Below are 18,223 nucleotides of genomic sequence, written 5' to 3'. Positions count from 1 at the left end.
TGGAAATGAGAATTGGGCATTACGGTAATGAGAAGACCTTACCAAAAATGTTGTTTTAACCCTAAATCAGGTGTTTTAGCCCTAACCATGTTTTAACCCTAAATAAGGTGTTTTAGCCCTAACCCTAACCATGTTTTAACCCTAAATAAGGTGTTTTAGCCCTAACCATGTTTTAACCCTAAATCAGGTGTTTTAGCCCTAGCCCTAACCATGTTTTAACCCTAAATCAGGTGTTTTAGCCCTAACCCTAACCACGTTTTAACCCTAAATCAGGTGTTTTAGCCCTAACCCTAACCATGTTTTAACCCTAAATCAGGTGTTTTAGCCCTAACCCTAACCATGTTTTAACCCTAAATCAGGTGTTTTAGCCCTAACCCTAACCATGTTTTAACCCTAAATCAGGTGTTTTAGCCCTAACCCTAACCATGTTTTAACCCTAAATCAGGTGTTTTAGCCCTAACCATGTTTTAACCCTAAATCAGGTGTTTTAACCCTAACCATGTTTTAACCCTAAATCAGGTGTTTTAACCCTAACCACATTTTAACCCTAAATCAGGTGTTTTAACCCTAAATCAGGTGTTTTAGCCCTAACCATGTTTTAACCCTAAATCAGGTGTTTTAGCCCTAACCCTAACCACGTTTTAACCCTAAATCAGGTGTTTTAGCCCTAACCCTAACCATGTTTTAGCCCTAAATCAGGTGTTTTAGCCCTAACCATGTTTTAACCCTAACCCATGTTTTAACCCTAACCATGTTTTAACCCTAAATCAGGTGTTTTAGCCCTAACCCTAACCACGTTTTAACCCTAAATCAGGTGTTTTAGCCCGAACCCTAACCATGTTTTAACCCTAAATCAGGTGTTTTAGCCCTAACCCTAACCATGTTTTAACCCTAAATCAGGTGTTTTAGCCCTAACCACGTTTTAACCCTAAATCAGGTGTTTTAGCCCTAACCCTAACCATGTTTTAACCCTAAATCAGGTGTTTTAGCCCTAACCACGTTTTAACCCTAAATCAGGTGTTTTAGCCCTAACCACGTTTTAACCCTAAATCAGGTGTTTTAGCCCTTTTTTAACCCTAAATCAGGTGTTTTAGCCCTAACCCTAACCATGTTTTAACCCTAAATCAGGTGTTTTAGCCCTAACCCTAACCATGTTTTAACCCTAAATCAGGTGTTTTAGCCCTAACCATGTTTTAACCCTAAATCAGGTGTTTTAGCCCTAACCATGTTTTAACCCTAAATCAGGTGTTTTAACCCTAACCATGTTTTAACCCTAAATCAGGTGTTTTAGCCCTAACCACGTTTTAACCCTAAATCAGGTGTTTTAGCCCTAACCCTAACCATGTTTTAACCCTAAATCAGGTGTTTTAGCCCTAACCCTGTTATAACTTAAATCAGGTGTTTTAGCCCTAACCATGTTTTAACCCTAAATCAGGTGTTTTAGCCCTAACCATGTTTTAACCCTAAATCAGGTGTTTTAGCCCTAACCCTAACCATGTTTTAACCCTAAATCAGGTGTTTTAGCCCTAACCATGTTTTAACCCTAAATCAGGTGTTTTAGCCTAACCCTAACCATGTTTTAACCCTAAATCAGGTGTTTTAGCCCTAACCACGTTTTAACCCTAAATCAGTGTTTTAGCCCTAACCCTAACCATGTTTTAACCCTAAATCAGGTGTTTTTAGCCCTAACCACGTTTTAACCCTAAATCAGGTGTTTTAAACCCTAACCATGCTTTTAACTGTGTTTTAGCCCTAACCCTAACCCTAAATCAGGTGTTTTAGCCCTAACCCTGTTATAACCCTAAATCAGGTGTTTTAGCCCTAACCCTAACCATGTTTTAACCCTAAATCAGGTGTTTTAGCCCTAACCATAACCACCTTTTAACCCTAAATCAGGTGTTTTAGCCCTAACCCGAACCCTGCTGTGTTAACCCTAACCCTGCTGTGTTAACCCGAACCCTGCTGTGTTAACCCGAACCCTGCTGTGTTAACCCGAACCCTGCTGTGTTAACCCGAACCCTGCTGTGTTAACCCGAACCCTGCTGTGTTAACCCTGACCCTGCTGTGTTAACCCTAACCCTGTTGTGTTAACACTGTTGTGTTAACCCTGCTGTGTTAACCCTAACCCTGCTGTGTTAACCCTAACCCTGCTGTGTTAACCCTAACCCTGCTGTGTTAACCCTAACCCTGCTGTGTTAACCCTAACCCTGCTGTGTTAACCCTAACCCTGCTGTGTTAACCCTAACCCTGCTGTGTTAACCCTAACCCTGCTGTGTTAACCCTAACCCTGCTGTGTTAACCCTAACCCTGCTGTGTTAACCCTAACCCTGCTGTGTTAACCCTAACCCTGCTGTGTTAACCCTAACCCTGTTGTGTTAACCCTAACCCTGTTGTGTTAACCCTAACCCTGTTGTGTTAACCCTAACCCTGCTGTGTTAACCCTAACCCTGCTGTGTTAACCCTAACCCTGCTGTGTTAACCCTAACCCTGCTGTGTTAACCCTAACCCTGTTGTGTTAACCCTGCTGTGTTAACCCTAACCCTGCTGTGTTAACCCTAACCCTGCTGTGTTAACCCTAACCCTGCTGTGTTAATCCTAACCCTGCTGTGTTAATCCTAACCCTGCTGTGTTAACCCTAACCCTGCTGTGTGTGGTATAGGTGGAGGAGGGCAGCAAGGCAGCAGCGGTCAGCCTCCAGGTTGGAGACGAGATGGTGAACATCAACCAGGTCCCTCTGAGCGGTTACAGGCAGGAGGCCATCTGCCTGGTCAAGGGATCATACAAGACCCTCAATCTGGTTGTCAAGAGGTAGGAAACTACACACACACCCCAACACACACCTGCTGCACTTATTCCCCTGGCTGCCCCTCCAGGTAACCGGTCCCTATGGTTACAGGGGAGAGATGAGATGGAGATCCCTGGACTATCACTGAGCTGCTCTTCTCTGCACAGTGTCGGTCTGGACTAGGGCTCTGCTACAGGGCTGTCTGGGCTAGGGTTAGGGCTCTGCTACAGGTCTGTCTGGGCTAGGGCTCTGCTACAGGGCTGTCTGGGCTAGGGCTCTGCTACAGGGCTGTCTGGGCTAGGGCTCTGCTACAGGGCTGTCTGGGCTAGGGCTCTGCTACAGGGCTGTCTGGGCTAGGGCTCTGCTACAGGGCTGTCTGGGCTAGGGCTCTGCTACAGGGCTGTCTGGGCTAGGGCTCTGCTACAGGGCTGTCTGGGCTAGGGCTAGGGCTCTGCTACAGGGCTGTCTGGGCTAGGGCTCTGCTACAGGTCTGTCTGGACTAGGGCTAGGGCTCTGCTACAGGGCTGTCTGGGCTAGGGCTCTGCTACAGGTCTGTCTGGACTAGGGTTAGGGCTCTGCTACAGGTCTGTCTGGGCTAGGGCTCTGCTACAGGTCTGTCTGGACTAGGGTTAGGGCTGAGTCTCTGCTACAGGGCTAGGGCTCTGCTACAGGTCTGTCTGGACTAGGGTTAGGGCTCTGCTACAGGGCTGTCTGGGCTAGGGCTCTGCTACAGGTCTGTCTGGACTAGGGTTAGGGCTCCGCTACAGGTCTGTCTGGACTAGGGCTAGGGCTCTGCTACAGGGCTGTCTGGGCTAGGGCTCTGCTACAGGTCTGTCTGGACTAGGGTTAGGGCTGAGGCCCTGCTACAGGGCTGAGGCCCTGCTACAGGGCTGAGGCCCTGCTGCAGGGCTGAGGCCCTGTTGCAGGGCTGAGGCCCTGTTGCAGGGCTGAGGCCCTGTTACAGGGCTGAGGCCCTGTTGCAGGGCTGAGGCCCTGTTGCAGGGCTGAGGCTCTGTTACAGGGCTGAGGCTCTGTTACAGGGCTGAGGCTCTGTTACAGGGCTGAGGCTCTGCTAGCTACAGGGCTGAGGCTCTGCTAGCTACAGGGCTGAGGGTCTGCTAGCTACAGGGCTGAGGCTCTGCTAGCTACAGGGCTGAGTCTCTGCTCTGTGCTGGTTCTCTGTCCGCTACAGGGCTGAGGCTCTGCTCTGTGCTGGTTCTCTGTCCGCTACAGGGCTGAGGCTCTGCTCTGTGCTGGTTCTCTGTCCGCTACAGGGCTGAGGCTCTGCTCTGTGTTGGTTCTCTGTCCGCTACAGGGCTGAGGCTCCGCTACAGGGCTGAGGCTCCGCTACAGGGCTGAGGCTCCGCTACAGGGCTGAGGCTCCGCTACAGGGCTGTGGCTCTGCTCGCTACAGGGCTGTGCTAGCAGGCTGGTTGTGTGCTGCGGGATTGCAGCAGCAGTTGAGAGTTCAGGGTTATTGACACAGTTTCCAGCAGTATTGATTAAGATGAGAGGGGGAGGAATGAAGGACATTTTAATGTAGTAGTGTATCTGACTGGGCCACACCCAGCCCGGTTTGGTTAAGGCCACACCCAGCCCGGTTTGGTTAAGGCCACACCCAGCCCGGTTTGGTTAAGGCCACACCCAGCCCGGTTTGGTTAAGGCCACACCCAGCCCGGTTTGGTTAAGGCCACACCCAGCCCGGTTTGGTTAAGGCCACACCCAGCCCGGTTTGGTTAAGGCCACACCCAGCCCGGTTTGGTTAAGGCCACACCCAGCCCGGTTTGGTTAAGGCCACACCCAGCCCGGTTTGGTTAAGGCCACACCCAGCCCGGTTTGGTTAAGGCCACACCCAGCCCGGTTTGGTTAAGGCCACACCCAGCCCGGTTTGGTTAAGGCCACACCCAGCCAGGTTTGGTTAATCCGTTGCGGAGGCCCGTGTCAGTGGACTGATCCGCGGAGGCCCGTCGCAGTGGACTGATCCGTTGAGGAGGCCCGTCTCAGTGGACTGATCTGTTGAGGAGGCCCGTCTCAGTGGACTGATCTGTTGCGGAGGCCCGTCTCAGTGGACTGATCTGTTGCGGAGGCCCGTCTCAGTGGACTGATCTGTTGCGGAGGCCCGTCTCAGTGGACTGATCTGTTGCGGAGGCCCGTCTCAGTGGACTGATCTGTTGCGGAGGCCCGTCTCAGTGGACTGATCTGTTGGAGGCCCGTCTCAGTGGACTGATCTGTTGCGGAGGCCCGTCTCAGTGGACTGATCTGTTGCGGAGGCCCGTCTCAGTGGACTGATCTGTTGCGGAGGCCCGTCTCAGTGGACTGATCTGTTGCGGAGGCCCGTCTCAGTGGACTGATCCGTTGCGGAGGCCCGTCTCAGTGGACTGATCCGTTGCGGAGGCCCGTCTCAGTGGACTGATCCGTTGCGGAGGCCCGTGTCAGTGGACTGATCCGTTGCGGAGGCCCGTGTCAGTGGACTGATCCGTTGCCGAGGCCAGTGTCAGTGCACTGATCCGTTGCGGGGGCCCGTGTCAGTGGACTGATCCGTTGCCGAGGCCCGTCACAGTGGACTCATCCATTGCGGAGGCCACGAGGATGACACACCACTATCACCAGTAGTACATTTACCATCGTTCCTAATCTACAATGTTTGTTTGGATACAGTAATTTCTGTTGATGCATTCAATCAATTATTATCCCAATCGTTCTGTTGTCATTGTAGGAGTGGGCACGTTGTTAGCGGAGCACACCACCTGGGGTTAGGGTTAAACTAGGCTACACTTGGGAGAAAGTTTTGATTGATTTCATTCCAGTTATGAGTGGTAGCGCTCCTGCTGTTCTTGAGTAAGGACACGCACCTGACTACAGATAGAAATAGTCCTAGGTGACCTGGCCTGCACACAAATGTAGACCTATGTGTCCCTTTGGGGATCTGGTATTATGTCTGATTGTCTTAACTCACCGTCACTGTGGAGCTTCTCAGTCCTTTTCTTCACCTCAAACAGCAAGTAAACCAAGTCTGTTTTTACATCCATTGAGAATGACAATAATTCCTCAACGTAGCCCGTTTGAAAAATATTTTGATAACCACCCAGCATGAAAGGGAAAAATGTCCTGATACAGTGGAAACTTGATCAAATATGCTGATTACTTCTTATCCCTTAAGCAAATAGTCTACAGCTGTGTCTGTCCAGAGCTCACAGGAAACACTGAGGGGACAGAATATTTTATACAATGTTTCCAGTTGATTAGCACCAGTTTGGGGCTGGACCAAGTTAATATTTGATACAATGTTTCCAGTTGATTAGCACCAGTTTGGGGCTGGACCAAGTTAATAGTTGATACAATGTTTCCAGTTGATTAGCACCAGTTTGGGGCTGGACCAAGTTAATAGTTGATACAATGTTTCCAGTTGGTCAGCACCAGTTTGGGGCTGGTTTTGAGTGAAAACTTCCATCAGCAAGGGCATTGAAGATGAAACGTGGCTGGGTCTTTCAGCATGACAATGATCCCAAACACACCGCCCGGGCAACGAAGGAGTGGCTTCGTAAGAAGCATTTCAAGGTCCTGGAGTGGCCTAGCCAGTCTCCAGATCTCAACCCCATAGAAAATATTTGGAGGGAGTTGAAAGTCTGTGTTGCCTAGCAACAGCCCCAAAACATCACTGCTCTAGAGGAGATCTGCATGGAGGAATGGGCCAAAATGCCAGCAACAGTGGGTGAAAACCTTGTGAAGACCAACAAAGGGTATATAATAAAGTATTGAGAAACGTTTGTTATTGACCAAATACTTATTTTCCACCATAATTTGCAAATAAATTCATTAAAAATCCTACCATGTGATTTTCTGGATTTTTTGTTTCTAATTTTGTCTGTCATAGTTGAAGTGTACCTATGATGAAAATTACAGGCCTCATCTTTTTAAGTAGGAGAACTTGCACAATTGGTGGCTGACTAAATACTTTTTGCCCCACTGTATATATACACTGCTCAAATAAATAAAGGGAACACTAAAATAACACATCCTAGATCTGAATTAATGAAATATTCTTATTAAATACTTTTCTTTACATAGTTGAATGTGCTGACAACAAAATCAGACACAAATTATCAATGGAAATCAAATGTATCAACCCATGGAGGTCTGGATTTGGAGTCACACTCCAGGCTGATCCAACTTTGATGTAATGTCCATAAAACAAGTCAAAATGAGGCTCAGTAGTGTGTGTGGATGAGCTGCACTACCTGAGCTACTTGTGTGGGTTGTAGACTCCGTCTCATGCTACCACTAGAGTGAAAGCACCGCCAGCATTCAAAAGTGACCAAAACATCAGCCAGGACGCATAGGAACAGAGAAGTGGTCTGTGGTCACCACCTGCAGAACCACTCCTTTATTGGGGGTGTCTTGCTAATTGCCTATAATTTCCACCTGTTGTCTATTCCAGACTACACCTTCTGTAGCTCAGTTGGTAGAGCATGGCGCTTGTAACGCCAGGGTAGTGGGTTCGATTCCCGGGACCACCCATATGTAGAATGTATGCACACATGACTGTAAGTCGCTTTGGATAAAAGCGTCTGCTAAATGGCATATAATATAATAATATAATATATATATTTGCACAACAGCATGTGAAATTTATTGTCAATCAGTGTTGCTTCCTAAGTGGACAGTTTGATTTCACAGAAGTGTGATTGATTTGAGTTACATTGTGTTATTTAAGTGTTCCCTTTATTTTTTTGAGCAGTGTGTGTATGTATCTATGTATCTATGTATCTATGTATTATTTTTATTTTATTTTTTATTTCACCTTTATTTAACCAGGTAGGCTAGTTGAGAACAAGTTCTCATTTGCAACTGCGACCTGGCCAAGATAAAGCATAGCAGTGTGAACAGACAACACAGAGTTACACATGGAGTAAACAATTAGCAAGTCAATAACACAGTAGAAAAAAATGGGCAGTCTATATACAATGTGTGCAAAAGGCATGAGGAGGTAGGCGAATAATACAATTTTGCAGATTAACACTGGAGTGATAAATGATCAGATGGGCATGTACAGGTAGAGATATTGGTGTGCAAAAGAGCAGAAAAGTAAATAAATAAAAACAGTATAAAAACAGTATGGGAATGAGGTAGGTGAAAAAGGGTGAGCTATTTACCTATAGACTATGTACAACTGCAGCGATCGGTTAGCTGCTCGGATAGCTGATGTTTGAAGTTGGTGAGGGAGATAAAAGTCTCCAACTTCAGCGATTTTTGCAATTCGTTCCAGTCACAGGCAGCAGAGTACTGGAACGAAAGGCGGCCAAATGAGGTGTTGGCTTTAGGGATGATCAGTGAGATACACCTGCTGGAGCGCGTGCTACGGATGGGTGTTGCCATCGTGACCAGTGAACTGAGATAAGGCGGAGCTTTACCTAGCATGGACTTGTAAATGACCTGGAGCCAGTGGGTCTGGCGACGAATATGTAGTGAGGGCCAGCCGACTAGAGCATACAAGTCGCAGTGGTGGGTGGTATAAGGTGCTTTAGTGACAAAACGGATGGCACTGTGATAGACTGCATCCAGTTTGCTGAGTAGAGTGTTGGAAGCCATTTTGTAGATGACATCGCCGAAGTCGAGGATCGGTAGGATAGTCAGTTTTACTAGGTAAGCTTGGCAGCGTGAGTGAAGGAGGCTTTGTTGCGAATAGAAAGCCGACTCTGGATTTGATTTTTGATTGGAGATGTTTGATGTGAGTCTGGAAGGAGAGTTTGCAGTCTAGCCAGACACCTAGGTACTTATAGATGTCCACATATTCAAGGTTGGAACCATCCAGGGTGGTGATGCTAGTCGGGCATGCGGGTGCAGGCAGCGATCGGTTGAAAAGCATGCATTTGGTTTTACTCGTTTAAGAGCAGTTGGAGGCCACGGAAGGAGTGCTGTATGGCATTGAAGCTCGTTTGAGGTTTGATAGCACAGTGTCCAATGACGGGCCGAAAGTATATAGAATGGTGTCGTCTGCGTAGAGGTGGATCAGGGAATCGCCCGCAGCAAGAGCAACATCATTGATATATACAGAGAAAAGAGTCGGCCCGAGAATTGAACCCTGTGGCACCCCCATAGAGACTGCCAGAGGACCGGACAGCATGCCCTCTGATTTGACACACTGAACTCTGTCTGCAAAGTAATTGGTGAACCAGGCAAGGCAGTCATCCGAAAACCGAGACTGTTGAGTCTGCCGATAAGAATTTGGTGATTGACAGAGTCGAAAGCCTTGGCGAGGTCGATGAAGACGGCTGCACAGTACTGTCTTTTATCGATGGCGGTTATGATATCATTTAGTACCTTGAGTGTGGCTGAGGTGCACCCGTGACCGGCTCGGAAACCAGATTGCACAGCGGAGAAGGTACGATGGGATTCGAGATGGTCAGTGACCTGTTTGTTGACTTGGCTTTCGAAGACCTTAGATAGGCAGGGCAGGATGGATATAGGTCTATAGCAGTTTGGGTCCAGGGTGTCTCCCCCTCCCCTCCCCCAAATGCTCACTAACAGGGATGTAAACAAATTTTTGCACAACATTTGAGAGAAATAACCTTTTGTGCATTTTCTGCGATCTTTTATTTCAGCTCATGAAATATGGGACCAACACTTTACATGCTGTTTATATTTTTGTTCAGTATAATTACATGGAATACCAATTTGTAAAGTTATCGTCTCGTTGTTTTCGAGAATAAGGTTCTCAGATATTTTGGACATTTTCAAGCGTTTCATTTACTACAGCATATTCTGCCACTTGTCGTTCAGCAACCAATACCGAAAACATCCTGGCAACGTCCATGGAAGATGTCCGCGTCATTATTTACACCGAGCTGATCCCCAGCTTCGCAGCCTTTCTGATCCTCCATGGAGGGGTACCAACGGTGACACAACAACGAGAATTGTTATGATGTTCGACTTCCTGCCCAGTAAACGGTGCATTCTGAAAGTATTTACACCCCTTGACTATTTCCACATTTTGTTACACTACAGACTTATTCTAAAATGCATTGAAATAGTTTTTTTCCCTCACCACTCTGTACACACTACCCCCTAATGACGATGCAAAAACAGTTTTTTTGACTTTCGCAAATGTATGAAAAAGAAATACAAATTTTCAAGAGTGTTCAGACCCTTTACTCAACTTTGTTGAAGCATCTTTGATTCTTGGATATGACGCAACAAACTTAGGTTTGTACCTTGTCAGCTCAGGGATTCGAACTTGCAACCTTTCAGTTACTAGCCCTACGCTCTAACCACTAGGCTACCCTGCCGCCCCAATCAAGGACATTCAGAGACTTGTCCCAAAGCCACTCCTGTGTTGTCTTGGCTGTGTGCTTAGGGTCGTTGTCCTGTTAGACGTTGAAACTTTGCACCAGTCTGAGGTTCTGAACAGGTCAGGATTCCATAGCCGCAGGCAGAACAGTTGAAACTGGAGCAGCAGCACGGCCAGGTGGACTGGGGACAGCAAGGAGTCATAATGCCAGGTAGTCCTGAGGCATGGTCCTACGGCTCAGGTCCTCCGAGAGAGAGAGAAAGAGAGAATTAGAGAGAGCATACTTAAATTCACACAGGACAGTCAGTGTGCATGCGCTAGGCCCGCCAAAAGGAGTCGCTAGAGCGCGACGGGACAAGGACATCCCAGCCAGCCAAACCCTACCCTAACCCGGACGACGTTGGGCCAATTGTGCGACGCCTCATAGGTCTCCTGGTCGAGGCCAGCTGCAACACAGCCGAGGATCGAACCCGGTTCCATAGCGACTGCGATGCAGTGCCTTAGACTGCTGTAGCACTCTGGAGGACACTCATTTTAAGTTTAAACTGCAAAATTGTCTCTGACCCATGGGGAAAATGTGTAGAATTGCAGGAAATTAGCTTTAAAACAGCAAAAGTTTCTCTCGTATTTGAACGGGGGGGGGCCTTTAAATAGTTCTTTCCCAGGGACCGAGAATTGATTAGTCCGGCCATGCACTGCAGCGGTCTTAGTAAAACTAATTGTATGCTATTTCTATCGCACTCCAAAGTTGGAGTAGAGTTCTGATTTTGAGGGGGAGGAAGTTGCTATCACAAAAGGGATGTGACAGTCATGGTCTCATTGGTCAGCCAAATGACCATCCCAACAGCAAACATTTTTAATTGGACACAACGTACATGTTCTCTTCTCCTCCTGACTGCATGTGCTGCTGCTGCAGGGAGGGTGGTGTTGCCTAATGCAACCAAAACAATGTTTGTTTAAGCAAGGAGGAACAACGTTTAATCACATTGTAAAGAGTGGTACTGCGGTAACAGAGGCCATCCTATCTCGTCTTCAGTCAGCTGTTCGTTTTACAAAAACAAACAAAACATTTTATTTTCATGACGGTCTTAATCTGTAATCGTCGTTTACGCGATTATACGGTTATTGTGCCAGGCCTAGTCCCTCCAGCGCTTAGGTTGACCATTTGTTAGGTTTGTTAAAATAGAGCCCTACATGTCGTTCCATGGTTCAGCCCGTGTTCCTCCTCCCCTGTTGGCAGGAATATGAGAATGGTGGATTTAGTAGCTACTGGAAAAATGCCCTCTGAGACTGATGTCCATGTGGCCAGGAGCTTTCTCAACAAGATATTACGAAGTTCCATGAGGTATGCTTCCATTAGCTAGCTAGCCAATAGCATCCATCCCTCTTCCTCCTCCGCTTGTTGTCATCCACACAGACCTCTACCCATAATGCCATTATTCTGCTGTGTGGTAATATCATCATTCCAACCATCTGTGTTTATTCCTAGTTCAACATCTCCCATCATTAGTCACTATTTTCTTTCATGATAAGTGATCATTTTCTTTCCTTCATCAAGTAGTGTCATGGATAATGCTTTTATCATGAGATTTATGTCAAGACCTTGATCTGTCATTCATGTTGAGGAGTTTCCATGGTTATCATAAACATTATCAGCCCATCTACACTGCCCTCATGTCACTCACTGTCTGTTGTGTTGTTAAATACTGCCTGTTGTTGTTAAATACTGCCTGATGTGTTGCCGTCAATACTGCCTGTTGTGTTGCCGTCAAAACTGTCTGTTGTGTTGTTAAATACTGCCTGATGTGTTGCCGTCAATACTGCCTGTTGTGTTGTTAAATACTGCCTGTTGTTGTTAAATACTGCCTGATGTGTTGCCGTCAATACTGTCTGTTGTGTTGTTAAATACTGCCTGTTGAGTTGTTAAATACTGCCCGTTGTGTTGCCGTCAATACTGTCTGTTGTGTTGTTAAATACTGCCTGTTGTGTTGTTAAATACTGCCTGTTGTGTTGCCGTCAATACTGCCTGTTGTGTTGTTAAATACTGCCTGTTGTGTTGTTAAATACTGCCTGTTGTGTTGCCGTCAATACTGCCTGTTGTGTTGCCGTCAAAACTGCCTGTTGTGTTGTTAAATACTGCCTGATGTGTTGCCGTCAATACTGCCTGTTGTGTTGTTAAATACTGCCTGTTGTGTTGTTAAATACTGCCCGTTGTGTCGCCGTCAATACTGCCTGTTGTGTTGTTAAATACTGCCTGATGTGTTGCCGTCAATACTGCCTGTTGTGTTGTTAAATACTGCCTGATGTGTTGCCGTCAATACTGCCTGTTGTGTTGTTAAATACTGCCTGATGTGTTGTTAAATACTGCCTGTTGTGTTGCCGTCAATACTGCCTGTTGTGTCGCCGTCAATACTGCCTGTTGTGTTGTTAAATACTGCCTGATGTGTTGTTAAATACTGCCTGTTGTGTCGCCGTCAATACTGCCTGATGTGTTGTTAAATACTGCCTGTTGTGTCGCCGTCAATACTGCCTGATGTGTTGTTAAATACTGCCTGATGTGTTGTTAAATACTGCCTGTTGTGTCGCCGTCAATACTGCCTGATGTGTTGTTAAATACTGCCTGATGTGTTGTTAAATACTGCCTGTTGTGTTGTTAAATACTGCCTGATGTGTTGCCGTCAATACTGCCTGTTGTGTTGTTAAATACTGCCTGTTGTGTTGTTAAATACTGCCTGATGTGTTGCCGTCAATACTGCCTGTTGTGTTGCCGTCAATACTGCCTGATGTGTTGCCGTCAATACTGCCTGATGTGTTGCCGTCAATACTGCCTGTTGTGTTGTTAAATACTGCCTGATGTGTTGCCGTCAATACTGCCTGTTGTGTTGTTAAATACTGCCTGATGTGTTGTTAAATACTGCCTGTTGTGTCGCCGTCAATACTGCCTGTTGTGTTGTTAAATACTGCCTGTTGTGTTGCCGTCAATACTGCCTGTTGTGTCGTCGTAAATACTGCCTGATGTGTTGTTAAATACTGCCTGATGTGTTGCCGTCAATACTGCCTGATGTGTTGCCGTTAATGCTGCCTGTTGTCGCCGTCAATGCTGCCTGTTGTCGCCGTCAATGCTGCCTGTTGTCGCCGTCAATGCTGCCTGTTGTCGCCGTCAATACTGCCTGTTGTCGCCGTCAATGCTGCCTGTTGTCGCCGTCAATGCTGCCTGTTGTCGCCGTCAATGCTGCCTGTTGTCGCCGTCAATAATGCCTGTTGTCGCCGTCAATAATGCCTGTTGTCGCCGTCAATAATGCCTGTTGTCGCCGTCAATGCTGCCTGTTGTCGCCGTCAATGCTGCCTGTTGTCGCCGTCAATAATGCCTGTTGTCGCCGTCAATAATGCCTGTTGTCGCCGTCAATAATGCCTGTTGTCGCCGTCAATAATGCCTGTTGTCGCCGTCAATAATGCCTGTTGTCGCCGTCAATAATGCCTGTTGTCGCCGTCAATAATGCCTGTTGTGGTCTTGCAGTAATACTGCCTGTTGTAGTTTTGCAGTAATACTGCCTGTTGTGGTGTTGTGTTGTTGGTGGTCATGGCCGTGGTGATCATGGCGTCATGTGTTAATGTAACTCTGTGTTGTGTTAATGTAACTCTGTGTTGTGTTAATGTCACTCTGTGTTGTGTTAATGTAACTCTGTGTTGTGTTAATGTAACTCTGTGTTGTGTTAATGTAACTCTGTGTTGTGTTAATGTAACTCTGTGTTGTGTTAATGTAACTCTGTGTTGTGTTAATGTAACTCTGTGTTGTGTTAATGTAACTCTGTGTTGTGTTAATGTAACTCTGTGTTGTGTTAATGTAACTCTGTGTTGTGTAGTCAATCAGCCAGTCACAGTAATGGAGGCCTGTTCATTTCTGCTTCCCAAGAGGACTTGGTCTAATCTAGTGCTTATCTCTCTCACTCACTCATATCTTTAGGAGGAATGAAGCCGTAAGCAGGCCTCACTCCTGGCACGCCACCAAGTTCAACGAGAGCCAATCAGAGACTGCCAAAACTCAGTCTCCGCCCCCACCGGTCTGGCAGACCGGATATGATGCAAGGTAACCCAGTGTTCCCCGCTAAGACATCAGGCTTGGAGCCCTACCCATGCCCACAACATTCAGACCCTACCCATGCCCACAACATTCAGACCCTACCCATGCCCACAACATTCAGACCCTACCCATGCCTACAACATTAAGGCCCTACCCATGCCCACAACATTCAGACCCTACCCATGCCCACAACATTCAGACCCTACCCATGCCCACAACATTCAGACCCTACCCATGCCCACAACATTCAGACCCTACCCATGCCTACAACATTCAGACCCTACCCATGCCTACAACATTCAGACCCTACCCATGCCCACAACATTCAGACCCTACCCATGCCTACAACATTCAGACCCTACCCATGCCTACAACATTCAGACCCTACCCATGCCCACAACATTCAGATCCTACCCATGCCCACAACATTCAGACCCTACCCATGCCCACAACATTCAGACCCTACCCATGCCTACAACATTCAGACCCTACCCATGCCTACAACATTCAGACCCTACCCATGCCCACAACATTCAGACCCTACCCATGCCTACAACATTCAGACCCTACCCATGCCCACAACATTCAGACCCTACCCATGCCCACAACATTCAGACCCTACCCATGCCCACAACATTAAGACCCTACCCATGCCTACAACATTAAGACCCTACCCATGCCCACAACATTAAGACCCTACCCATGCCCACAACATTCAGACCCTACCCATGCCTACAACATTCAGACCCTACCCATGCCCACAACATTAAGACCCTACCCATGCCTACAACATTAAGACCCTACCCATGCCCACAACATTAAGACCCTACCCATGCCCACAACATTAAGACCCTACCCATGCCCACAACATTAAGACCCTACCCATGCCTACAACATTCAGACCCTACCCATGCCCACAACATTCAGACCCTACCCATGCCTACAACATTAAGACCCTACCCATGCCCACAACATTCAGACCCTACCCATGCCCACAACATTCAGACCCTACCCATGCCTACAACATTCAGACCCTACCCATGCCCACAACATTCAGACCCTACCCATGCCCACAACATTAAGACCCTACCCATGCCCACAACATTCAGACCCTACCCATGCCCACAACATTAAGACCCTACCCATGCCTACAACATTCAGACCCTACCCATGCCCACAACATTCAGACCCTACCCATGCCCACAACATTCAGACCCTACCCATGCCCACAACATTCAGACCCTACCCATGCCCACAACATTCAGACCCTACCCATGCCCACAACATTCAGACCCTACCCATGCCCACAACATTAAGACCCTACCCATGCCTACAACATTCAGACCCTACCCATGCCTACAACATTCAGATCCTACCCATGCCTACAACATTCAGGCCCTACCCATGCCCACAACATTCAGACCCTACCCATGCCCACAACATTCAGGCCCTACCCATGCCCACAACATTCAGACCCTACCCATGCCTACAACATTCAGACCCTACCCATGCCCACAACATTCAGGCCCTACCCATGCCCACGACATTCAGTCCCTACCCATGCCCACGACATTCAGACCCTACCCATGCCCACGACATTCAGACCCTACCCATGCTCACGACATTCAGACCCTACCCATGCCTACGACATTCAGACCCTACCCATGCTCACGACATTCAGACCCTACCCATGCTCACGACATTCAGACCCTACCCATGCCCACGACATTCAGACCCTACCCATGCCCACGACATTCAGACCCTACCCATGCCTACGACATTCAGGCCCTACCCATGCCTACGACATTCAGGCCCTACCCATGCCCACAACATTCAGACCCTACCCATGCCTACAACAATCAGATCCTACCCATGCCTACAACATTAATACCCTACCCATGCCCACAACATTCAGACCCCTACCCATGCCCACAACATTAAGACCCTACCCATGCCTACAACATTCAGACCCTACCCATGCCTACAACATTCAGATCCTACCCATGCCTACAACATTCAGACCCTACCCATGCCTACAACATTCAGACCCTACCCATGCCTACAACATTCAGACCATACCCATGCCTACAACATTCAGACCATACCCATGCCCACAACATTCAGACCCTACCCATGCCTACAACATTCAGACCATACCCATGCCCACAACATTCAGGCCCTACCCATGCCTACAACATTCAGACCCTACCCATGCCTACAACATTCAGACCCTACCCATGCCTACAACATTCAGGCCCTACCCATGCCTACAACATTCAGACCCTACCCATGCCTACAACATTCAGACCATACCCATGCCTACAACATTCAGACCATACCCATAACATTCAGACCCTACCCATGCCTACAACATTCACACCCTACCCATGCCTACAACATTCAGACCATACCCACAACATTCAGGCCCTACCCATGCCTACAACATTCAGACCCTACCCATGCCCACAACATTCAGACCCTACCCATGCCTACAACATTCAGACCATACCCACAACATTCAGGCCCTACCCATGCCTACAACATTCAGACCATACCCATGCCTACAACATTCAGACCATACCCATAACATTCAGACCCTACCCATGCCTACAACATTCACACCCTACCCATGCCTACAACATTCAGGCCCTACCCATGCCTACAACATTCAGACCCTACCCATGCCCACAACATTCAGATCCTACCCATGCCCACGACATTCAGACCCTACCCATGCCCACGACATTCAGACCCTACCCATGCCCACAACATTCAGACCCTACCCATGCCCACAACATTCAGACCCTACCCATGCTCACAACATTCAGACCCTACCCATGCCCACAACATTCAGACCCTACCCATGCCCACAACATTCAGGCCCTACCCATGCCTACAACATTCAGATCCTACCCATGCCCACGACATTCAGACCCTACCCATGCTCACGACATTCAGACCCTACCCATGCCTACAACATTCAGACCCTACCCATGCCTACAACATTCAGGCCCTACCCATGCCTACAACATTCAGGCCCTACCCATGCCTACAACATTCAGGACCTACCCATGCCCACAACATTCAGACCCTACCCATGCCTACAACATTCAGACCCTACCCATGCCCACAACATTCAGACCCTACCCATGCCCACAACATTAAGACCCTACCCATGCCCACAACATTAAGACCCTACCCATGCCTACAACATTCAGGCCCTACCCATGCCTACAACATTCAGATCCTACCCATGCCCACAACATTCAGACCCTACCCATGCCTACAACATTCAGACCCTACCCATGCCTACAACATTCAGAACCTACCCATGCCTACAACATTCAGATCCTACCCATGCCCACAACATTCAGGCCCTACCCATGCCTACAACATTCAGGCCCTACCCATGCCTACAACATTCAGACCCTACCCATGCCCACAACATTCAGGCCCTACCCATGCCTACAACATTCAGACCCTACCCATGCCCACAACATTCAGGCCCTACCCATGCCTACAACATTCAGACCCTACCCATGCCTACAACATTAAGACCCTACCCATGCCCACAACATTAAGACCCTACCCATGCCTACAACATTAAGACCCTACCCATGCCCACAAAATTAAGGCCCTACCCATGCCCACAACATTCAGGCCCTACCCATGCCCACAACATTCAGGCCCTACCCATGCCTACAACATTCAGGCCCTACCCATGCCTACAACATTCAGGCCCTACCCATGCCTACAACATTCAGGCCCTACCCATGCCTACGACATTCAGGCCCTACCCATGCCTACGACATTCAGACCCTACCCATGCCCACGACATTCAGACCCTACCCATGCCCACGACATTCAGACCCTACCCATGCCCACGACATTCAGGACCTACCCATGCCCACGACATTCAGACCCTACCCATGCCCACGACATTCAGACCCTACCCATGCCCACGACATTCAGATCCTACCCATGCCCACGACATTCAGGCCCTACCCATGCCCACGACATTCAGACCCTACCCATGCCCACGACATTCAGGACCTACCCATGCCCACGA

General features: G+C 48.0%; 1 protein-coding gene and 1 long non-coding RNA gene across 25 annotated transcripts in view; both read left to right on the top strand.

Moving 5' to 3' along the window:
- Positions 1-18,223, top strand: part of shroom2a (shroom family member 2a) — a 108,088-nt gene that overhangs the window by 27,259 nt on the left and 62,606 nt on the right. For 2 of the 3 annotated variants that reach the window (XM_052468996.1, XM_052468994.1), the window contains exons 3-5: positions 2,660-2,808; positions 11,314-11,418; positions 14,038-14,160. In XM_052468996.1, the coding sequence (XP_052324956.1) occupies positions 2,660-2,808; positions 11,314-11,418; positions 14,038-14,160 (377 nt within the window). The remainder of the gene's footprint in view (positions 1-2,659; positions 2,809-11,313; positions 11,419-14,037; positions 14,161-18,223) is intronic. The other variant, XM_052468997.1, reaches the window with a different exon arrangement.
- Positions 612-1,532, top strand: LOC127909091 (uncharacterized). 22 transcript variants are annotated; one of them, XR_008069558.1, is made up of 4 exons: positions 612-656; positions 1,129-1,171; positions 1,320-1,362; positions 1,436-1,532. It is a non-coding gene; the product is annotated as an uncharacterized LOC127909091 (long non-coding RNA). The 22 variants fall into 22 exon arrangements; XR_008069553.1 differs by lacking the exon at positions 1,129-1,171 and adding an exon at positions 938-980; XR_008069557.1 differs by lacking the exon at positions 1,129-1,171 and adding an exon at positions 858-900.

The sequence above is a fragment of the Oncorhynchus keta genome, chromosome 1 (assembly GCF_023373465.1).
Source record: "Oncorhynchus keta strain PuntledgeMale-10-30-2019 chromosome 1, Oket_V2, whole genome shotgun sequence".
Lineage (NCBI taxonomy): Eukaryota > Metazoa > Chordata > Actinopteri > Salmoniformes > Salmonidae > Oncorhynchus > Oncorhynchus keta.
This window is presented reverse-complemented; position numbering and strand designations above follow the sequence as displayed.